The sequence below is a fragment of the Gorilla gorilla genome, chromosome 11 (assembly GCF_029281585.2).
Source record: "Gorilla gorilla gorilla isolate KB3781 chromosome 11, NHGRI_mGorGor1-v2.1_pri, whole genome shotgun sequence".
Classification (NCBI taxonomy): Eukaryota; Metazoa; Chordata; class Mammalia; order Primates; family Hominidae; genus Gorilla; species Gorilla gorilla.
The window spans coordinates 71,243,598-71,253,689 of NC_073235.2; the positions used below are offsets into that span (position 1 = coordinate 71,243,598).

The 10,092-nt window shown below is 40.1% G+C and overlaps 1 protein-coding gene across 2 annotated transcripts in view; it reads left to right on the forward strand.

The window, feature by feature from the left end:
• The window catches only part of CERS6 (ceramide synthase 6), a 322,839-nt gene that overhangs the window by 306,124 nt on the left and 6,623 nt on the right, over positions 1 to 10,092 (forward strand). The window contains exons 9-10 of one of the 2 annotated variants that reach the window (XM_004032744.5): positions 7,222 to 7,378; positions 7,948 to 7,971. In XM_004032744.5, the coding sequence (XP_004032792.2) occupies positions 7,222 to 7,378; positions 7,948 to 7,971 (181 nt within the window). The remainder of the gene's footprint in view (positions 1 to 7,221; positions 7,379 to 7,947; positions 7,972 to 10,092) is intronic. The other variant, XM_019022614.4, reaches the window with a different exon arrangement.

The window sequence follows — 10,092 nt, forward strand, 5'->3', positions numbered from 1 at the left end:
CCCGACTTTCAGGTTTTAAATGCCCACGTTTTTTGTTCAGAGTGAATTTTAAATGCATTTCTATCAGTATCTACGTTAAAATGGACAAAACGTGCTAGCAGATTAGTCATCTTAGGTAGAATCTACTTTCATTTATGTTTTGTGTAGGTCAAATGAACATATATGCCAGAGAAACGCACATCATGAAATACACTGAGGTCTGTCTGGGAAAGCAAAGTCAAGACCATTCAAAAGCTCTGAAGTAAACCACACCCTAATTTTGACCACAAAGTTCATTTTACTTTTCAAGGTATCGTCACTGACATTCTGTAGCACTCCTTAAAGTGAGGCCCTGACTCTGTTCCTTAGAGAAGAAATCTTGGCTCTGGATATTTGACTTGGGTCTAATTATTATTGTGGGTTTTTTTAGAGATCATTCCAAAAACATACAACCCAAGGCTCAGATAGAACTCTTTGGTTAAGGTAGGGGAGGAGCGGCAGAGGCAAATTTGCGGTTACTTGACATGGCCAAGGGCCATGGTATCATCAAAAACATGCACCTGTAACCCATTCATACGGTAAGATCACCTGGGCCATTGTTAACGTCTTGATTACCATTATGTGCTGCTGCCTGTATGTCACTGGAGTATTTAAGATGTACAGGTCTGAAAGAATGTTCATCTAATTTTACATATTACAGAGAATGGATTTAAACTCTTACTTGGAAGTCGCATGAGAATGGGGAAATTGAGCATTGGAGGTAGGTTTTTTGGAGTAAGATGCCAGTGAAGGTCTTTTTACACTGCGCTCTGTGACATTATGAGACCGCGGTCCTCAGATTGCAGGGGAAAGCATAATGCTTTAAGTCACAGTGATGCTTAGAATGCGAATCGGTACGGCCTTAGGTATCTTCTTTAAGACTCCCTTGTGTTTGCCTCACAAAAAAAAAGATTGTAAACTGTTCTGCATGAATGTATGCATCCCACACACACATATCCCTTATGTCTATGATGATCAAAGTGAAGATGAGGAACCCATAAAAGGTAAGAATGAGCTAAAGTAACTACAGGGCATGGCCAAATTAAATCTTAGATTCATTAAAATCACCCATCAAGGCTAAGATATTGGGGTGGTCACAGGTGTATCAGGGCATCAGCAGTGAAATGCATGGAGCACAGCTTTGCCCTGTAGGTGCATTTCTGTCAAATGCCGGATGAAGAAAGGTCAGACTGATGCCTCTTCATTCATTTGATGGGATGCCCATTCATTTGATGGGATTTTTAGAATGAGGGGTATAACCTGGAGATCAAGTGTTTTCTGTACTGGGACTCACCCTTGGCAAAAGGTTTGGGCAGAACAAACCCGCGTGCGTATGTACTGTTCATGCATGATATGCCATCTAGTGGTTAAGTGAGCCTAACATGAATGAAAAGAAAAATGGTCTCAGGTCCCTTCTGCCTCTGTACTCTCCATTAGGCAACAGTAGAGGTTCGATGCTATTATTTGGAAAGAAAAGAATTTATTTTCTTAGAAGCCATAGGTTGAATACAAATTCATCTGTGACCACCCCAATTGCTTAGCCTTGGCGGGTGATTTTAATGAATCGTAAGATTTAATTTGGCCATGCCCTGTACTTACTTTAGCTCATTCTTACCTTTTATGGGTTCTTTATCTTAACTTTGATTATCATAGAACTATTATACAGTTCTTTATTATGTGTGTGGGGGATAAACACATTTATGCAGAACAGTTTACAACTGTTTTTGTGAAGCAAAAACAAAGTAGTCTTAAATAAGATACTTAAGGCCATACCCATTTGCATCTAAGCATCTAAGGAGAACACTGATATTATAGTAATTATTAAAGCCAAAAGCTGTACGTTGTGTGGTTTTTTTTTTTTGTACATATGTGTTTTGTTTGGCCCACAGGGTACTGTCTTCCATTTTATTTTATTGGCGTATAATTCCTATATACAATATAGTGCAAAAAATCTTCAGTATATGGCTCGATAAATTTGTATGTATGTATAACCCACGTGATCATCACCCAGATCAAGATACAGAAGTGTCCAGCCTCCCTCAGATCCCCCCAACCCCAGTCAGTCCTCCCTCAAAGATAACCACTGTATTAGTCAGGATTCCCTAAAGGGACAGAACTAATAGGAGGTATATATAGGAGTTTATTAAGTATTAACTTACATGATCACAAGGTCCCACAGTAGGCTGGCTGCAAGCTTGAGGAGCAAGGAGAGCCAGTCCGAGTCTCAAAACTGAAGAACTCGGAGTCTGATGTTTGAGGGCAAGAAGCATCCAGCACGGGAAAAAGATGTGGGCTGGGAGACTAGGCCAGTCTCGCCTTTCCCATGTTTCTGCCTGCTTTACATTCGCTGGCAGCTGATTAGATTGTGCCCACCAGATTAAGGGTGGGTCGGCCTTCCTCAGCCCGCTGTCAAATGTTAATCTCCTTTGGCAATACCCTCACAGACCCAGGATAAATACTTTGCATCCTTCAATCCAATCAAGTTGACACTCAGTATTAACTATCACAACCACTATCCTGAACTCTGTCACCATAGGTTCGTGATGGCATCATTAAAGTACATACTCCTAAAGTACCTCCCAGAAATAAGATTCTATAGTCACCATTTTAATAGTTTGTCCAAAAAAAGAACAGTTTCCTCAATTGTAACATTCTTGGGCCAAACAAAGGCTCTTTCCTGGGTTTACTGTTTATTAGAGTCCAGGTGTCATATGTTCTCTCTGTTCCCTAGTATAAATTCCTACTATATTGTTTTTCTTACCATGCTTCTCACTGAGAGATATATCCGTTTGGTGCACTGATTGTATTTTCTCAAGTGTCTCTACAGAAAGCCAAGTCGATTTTCAAAGAAATCCCATTACTTTTGAGCAGCATCTCAAAAGTAATCAGAGGTGCCACTGATTGTCATGGCAAAGCCTATAAATCCTGATATAGTGTTTCAGAAATTAATGTGAATGCCATGTCGCCAACGACTGTTCTGACATCCTGTTCAAATTAAGCCAAGCGGTAGCATCAGTCCTAGCATCACAATGGCGAGAAAGCTTCTCAGTCTATAATCCAGCAAAGGTTAACTTATAATGAATGGCATAATGCAGTCATTGTTGCTATTTACACAGAACCTCTTTCTGTTCAAAGGGAACTAAAGTTTCTCTGAATATCAATATGTGTAGTATGTCAAGAAGCAGAGCTAGTTTTGAAATAAAATTATTTTTATTATTCCAGAGCTTTCTTCTTCATATGTGTTGGATTGTTGGATTAGCAAACACGTGGTCAATCAACAAACGTGTCTAGCCAGCATGTTACTTCCGGGTGTCTTGCAGGGTGCTGGAGATAGGAAAGTGTAAGGTGTGTGAGTCCTCCCACACCACGACAGAGTTGAGCCTTGTTGTCCCCTGGCCTGCAAACTGATGTTTAAAGAGATAACTGCTTCTTCGGATAATAAACAAGGCAGGAATATAGGCATTATCCTAATTTAGTCATTTTTACAAATTACTTGTATTTATTAATAAATATTTATTAATAATTTCTGGAAAACCAAGCACCACATGTTCTCACTCATAAGTGGGAGTTGAACAATGAGAACACAGGGACACAGGGAGGGGAATATCACACACTGGGACCTGCCAGGGGGTCAGGGGCAAAGGAAGGAGAGCATTAGGACAAATACCTAGTACATGTGGGGCTTAAAACCTAGATGACGGGTGAATGAGTGCAGCAAACCACCATGGCACATGTATACCTGTGTTACAAACCTGCACATTCTGCACACGTATCCCAGAACTTAAATTATAGTAAATAAATTTTTAAAATGCAAAAAAAAATAATTTCTGGAATAAGAATGAAAACTAATTTTTTAATTTTTAATGTTTCCTGTTATGGGACATTTTGGTTGTTTGCTGTTTTTAAAATACTTATAGATATTTTATGTCTATGTATTTGAAATTAAGTCTCTGACTCCCTGCCATGCTCAATGGCTGGAGCTTCCAGAATAGTGTTAAATAATAATGGTTATACTGGCTTTCCATGGTTTTCCTGATTTTAAAGGAAGTAACTCTGGTGTTTATTAATATGCTGATTTGAAAGGGTTACAAAAATCACACTAAGTCCTTTGTATTCTAATTGTTAAACATCAACAATGAGGAATTAAACTTTACCAAATGTCTTTGATGCTGTTGAAATCATTCCATTTATACCAATTTAGCCTATGTATATAATATATTAATAGATTTCCTAATATTTTCCCCCTTCCCCAGAGTGAATACAACAATTTCATGAGGTATTATTCTTTTAATGACTTGTAAAATTCAAATCATTAAACTCTATCCTATTGTTTTTAGAATTTTAACATATGTGTATTATGTATTACTGTTTAAAGACAACTAATATGGCAGGGTGGAAGACAAACTGTTAGTCTCATTCTAGTCTATAAGTAGGAGTTGCAGAAATCGGGGGTGGGGAAGAACCTATTTGTCTATTTTATTTTTCATTGTCCTTTTTCCTTTATTTTTTTGAGACAGGGTCTCACTCTGTCGCCCAGGCTGGAGTGCAGTGGCACAATCATAGCTTCACTGTAACCTGCAACTCCTGCTCAAGTGATCCTCCTGCCTCAGCCTTTTGAGCAGCTGGAACTGCAGGCATGTGCCACCATACATGGTTAATTTTTATTTTATTTATATGGAGATAGGGTCTCACTGTGTTGCCTGGGCTGGTTTCAAACTCCTGGGCTCAAGCAGTCCTCCTACCTCAGCCCCCCCCAAAGTGCTGGGATTACAGGAGTGAGGCACAGTGCCTAGCCTCTCCTTTTTTCTTTTTTATTTATCTCTTATTCCAGCTGCAATAATTGTTTCTCTCTCTCTCTCTTTTTTTTTTTTTTTGAGACGGAGTCTCACTGTATCACCCCAGCTGGAGTGTAGTGGTACGATCTTGGCTCACTGCAACCTCTGCCTACTGGATTCAAGCAATTCTCCTGCTGTAGCCTCCTGAGTAGCTGGGACTACAGGCACACACCAGCACACTCGGCTTATTTTTTATTTTTTTTATTTTTTGTATTTTTAGTAGAAACAGGGTTTCAGCATCTTGGCCAGGCTGATCTTGAACTCCTGACCTCAGGTGATCCACCCATCTCAGCCTCCCAAAGTGCTGGGATTACAGGCGTGAGCCATCGTGCCTGGCCTGTTTTTTTCTTTTCTAATTCACAAAGTACTTTTCTAACCTCTCTTAAAGCTCTCATCACAATTTATTTTATTTAAATTATCTATTTGTCTTATGTTTTTATATGAGTGGTCTGTGTCTTAAATTCGAGAGTTTTCTCTCCCTTCCCTTTAGCCAGTAAGTTTTATCCACCTAGCCTCTCCTGTAGAATCAGATTGTCCCAGCGAAGTGCTGCAGTGGCAGGCGGTAGAAATGCACTTAGGTGAGTTTTCTTGTGTGTCTCCAAACCATCCCTGGGGTAAGCTGAGGAGGAGAGCAGAGAGTAAGAATGATTCCAAAATTATGCAGGTGCTGTGCTTCTCTGTGGCAGCAGTATGAGTCCAGATGACATGAGTCAATTTCCAAGTGCTTAGGAGCAGACACAGGCAGGGACCAGAGCAAAGCACTAAAACCAGCCTTTTATGTATCTGCTCCAGGTGGCTGTTCCATTCTAGTTCTGATGGTAGATTACAGAGAGAACCAGTTACCTCAAATAATTTTTCCTAATTCAAATACATACTCTTACATACTCTTAAAACTAAATACATTCATTGTTCTCTATTTTTTTCATTTTTTATTTTTGAGATGGAGTCTTGCTCTGTTGCCCAGGCTGGAGTGCAGTGGCACGATCTCTGCTCACTGCAAGCCCCACCTCCCAGGTTCACACCATTCTTCTGCCTCAGCCTCCCTAGTAGCTGGGACTACAGGTGCCCACCACCACACCCGGCTAATTTTTTGTATTTTTAGTAGAGACGGGGTTGCACCATGTTAGCCAGGATGGTCTCAATCTCCTGACCTCGTGATCCGCCCACCTCGGCCTCCCAAAGTGCTGGGATTACAGGCGTGAGCCACGGCACCCGGACTGCATTCATTGTTCTCTAATCATTTTTGTCAAAAATCCTTCCAATACTCATTTCAAGGCATCATCAAAATGATGTATTTCAATTGTCAGTGCTTTTCCAGGGGAAACCTTACAAAATTAAGGACCCTCTAATGACTCTCCTACTAGATATAAGCCTAGGTCTCACTCATATTCTCACTTCCACTGTGTTTTTCCCTGTGCTAGGCATATGGCTTGTACTTAAGTAATGTTTAGGAGTTAATCTCTTTTTTTGCAGTGTATTGGCATTGAATGGCATTCTTCACACTTATTTAAAGCCCAAAAGCAACTTCAAAGATCATACAGGCCTTTTTACAAGTAGATAGGAATCACAACCAAAAAAATGAATGAAAATTAATGAAAGAAATGATGGCAAAAGTGAAGGGGGAAACATATGATCCAACAATTCCACTTCTGGGTATATGCCCGAAAGATACATACTCAGAGCGATATTTGTGGACCCGTGTTCATAGTAGCATTATTTGCAATGGCCAAAAGGTAGAAGCAACCCAAGTTCCCTTTCAATGGATGAATGGATAAAATATGACTTATACATATTATAATTCAGCCTTAAAAAGGAAGGAAATTCTGACACATGCCACAACATGGATGAACCTTGAAGGTGAAACAAGCCTGTCACAAAAGGACAAATACTATATGATTCTACTTTTATGCGGTACCTAAAGTAGTCAAATTCACAGAGACAGGAAGGAGAATGGTGGTTGATGCAGGCTGGAAGAATGGGTGCCGAATCTTGGTTTTGAAAGATGAAAAGTATGCTGAGCATGTATGGCAGTGATGGTTACACAACAATGTGAATGTACTTAAAGCCAGTGAACCGTACACTTAAAAGTCAAGATGGTAAATTTTATGTTATATTTATTTTATCATTTTTAAAGAAGTGAATAGGGAAAAAATATATTAATTAACCTAAAACCAAATGAAAGTCACACCACCAGGGTAATTCTTCAGGAAATGACATTTCTAAGTACCTGGCAAGCTTTCACACCATCCTGCCAGAGAGGGGGTAGTCGGGAGATATTGTTGACCTTGTGCTTTAATGCAGTGACTAGAGTTCCTTGGAAAGCAAAGGAAAATGCCACATTCACTAATCACTTCCTTCTTTGCCTTAGGGTGTTAAATACCACATTATTTGAAAGCTGGGAGATCGTTGGACCTTACCCTTCCTGGTGGGTTTTTAACCTACTGCTGTTGCTAGTACAAGGGTTGAACTGCTTCTGGTCTTACTTGATTGTGAAAATAGCTTGCAAAGCTGTTTCAAGAGGCAAGGTAAGCTACAACTCACTTTTTCCAATATGTCTTAAAAAATTTTGTTTTTGTAATTTCTCTGGATCAACTATTTACTATTTCATATTTCATCAAAATTGGTAGTATTTCTTCAGAATTGAGCAAAAATTGAGTCATTTCCTTTTCTAGTTCATTTTTTAAGTCTTCAGTGTTCCTTTGCTGGCGATGGCACCCAATGATATGCATTTGTAATTTTAGACTTAATAATATATTATTTGTTGTGTTCGCTCTCCCTCTTCCTGTCAACCTTGGACCTCCTCTGATTATATTTATACTGAACAGAAATTTAATCACTTCTTTCCTTTTATGAGAAGGGTCGATTGGTGCAGTATGCCGGTTTAAACAAACCTCTCTTTTAAACTGAAAAACAAATCTGTTCATGACTTCCAACAAGATTTAAATCTTTTTGGTTAAAAGTGGACTTGAGGTTGATTCGAATAAAGCTTCCTAAGCCTCAGCCCCCACCCTGTGTGTAGAGCAGAGACTTTTCCAGATCATTCTCTGTGACATTTTCTTACTTGTTTGTTCTCTTCCTTCTGCTACCCTGGAAGGCTGGGAAGTGGAACCCTTTACATGTAAGTTTCTCTTCCTCTCTCTCTATCCCTGTCCTGAGTGCCTCTTGCCTGTTGGAGGGGCACTCAGATGCTTTTGTTTCCACGCATATTGTTCTGTCTAACCTATTGGCACTGTCTAGAGGCTTCATGTGAGCTGTAGCTCTGTGAGCTGCAAGAGACACTAGAGACAGCTCTGTTAGGGCCCTTTGGTGTGAGCTTGTATTCTGCTAAATGTTGCATGATCCAACAGAGAAGAAGAATTTCTTTCACTGGTGTTTAATGTGTTGGCTAAAAGACAGAAATAGACCAAAGTAAAGTAGGAGAAACAGAACTAGTTGGAGGGGGAGAGGATCAACACATTGCAGAATGGAGGCCTGAGCATCAGCTGTGGGCCTGACCTGCCTGGGACCATATGGCAGCACCTGACCACTCTGACTCATCAAGGTCAACAGAGCTGGCCTGTTCTGCAGGGGAAGTCGGGGCATCTAGTCGTGTACTATGAAGCCACTTCTCAGCACCAGCTCTAGTAGAAATCCTAATTATTTTGATCAATTAATTGTTCAGAAGCTAAAGTTCATTTTTCTCTGTGACCTCTCACTCTTTGAAATGAACATGTATTTCTATTTTAAAATCTCCTTGTCCTCATTTGGATACAAATTTAATCAACGTGCACAAAACTGTCAATATGATAACAATAACTAAATATGCAAGAATGCTGCTTAGATTACTTGTGTCCTTAATTGCATTGCTATTTCTACGAGACTTGTTGCCTGCTCTTCAACTTATTCCTTCTACTTTATGAAGAGAGATGATGATTAATTTTATTCTAGATCTCAGGCTTCAGAATATCTTAGCTGCCCTTGAGGCTCTCACCTGGGATAGTAAGATTCATCTTGACCATGAGTTATTTTCCTCTGGGCTATTTTGAGATATTCTAAATTGTCCTTTCTTTGAAGGTAACGTAAGTATAGATTTTTCTAAGTGCAATTTAAAAAATCTGACTGAGCATGCAAATGTAAATTAATCACTTTGTAAAACTGGAGTTTTCTATTTATGACTAATGGACTTATCAACATAGTGGAACTTTACTATAATGCTGGCTTTGTGACTCACAATGTTTAAGTTCAATTATCTTTAGCCATTTTGGATTCTTAGTATTCAAATCTTTTTGGAGATGGCCTGTGTGAGTTCAGTCCCATCTCAAAGGGTATTGGAGTGAGGTTCACTTTTATGATATTTACTTCATCACCACTGGTTGGCATAAAGCAGTAGTTCTCAGCTTTCACGTTCTCCTGACCCCACCCACCTGAGAGAGAGGACGTTCTCCCACAGGAACTGTAGTTTCTCAAGTTGGGAGGGGTGGAGGGAGTCCAGGATTCTCATGTTAGAGTGTAGTGGTAGCATAGACAGGATGTGATGTGGGAAAGCGCCAGTTAATTCTGCCATACCTCCCAGGAGACTTTGCCACCTCCCCAGCCCACCCCCTAGAGAATCACAGGAGGACCAGATTGGGAAAATTCCTATGAAGGGAGGCCACCAGGTCTCTTTTGTCACACCACTGAAAAATATAAGTAAGCGGTGATGAGTTACTCAAGAATCTTAAGGCCTTCTGGGTAAAAATGCTTACCATAATCTAGACTTACAGAATAGGAGGTTCAAACTATTTTTATCTTAAAAGCAGTATTTTCTTAATGTGCCCCAAAAACTACTTCCTTGCTAAATAGTAGGATTTTTCTCATCGTTTATGGTAATGTATAGATTTACATCTTCTCACCTTATTTTGACCTCCATGTGACTTATGAGATTGAATGGAGGACTGAAGAGCCTTGGCAGGATGGGAGCCAGTTTTTTTTGTTTTGTTTTGTTTTGTTTTTTTAAGACAGTTTCACTCTTATTGCTCAGGCTGGAGTGCAATGGCGCGATCTCGGCTCACCACAACCTCCACCTCCTGGGCTCAAGCAGTTCTCCTGCCTCAGCCTCCAGAGTAGCTGAGATTACAGACATGCGCCACCACACCCGGCTAATTTTTTTTTTTTTTTTAAGTTGAGACTGGGCTTCTCCATGTTGGTCAGTCTGGCCTTGAACTCCTGACCTCAGGTGATCCACCCACCTCAGGCTCCCAAAGTGCTGGGATTATAGGCA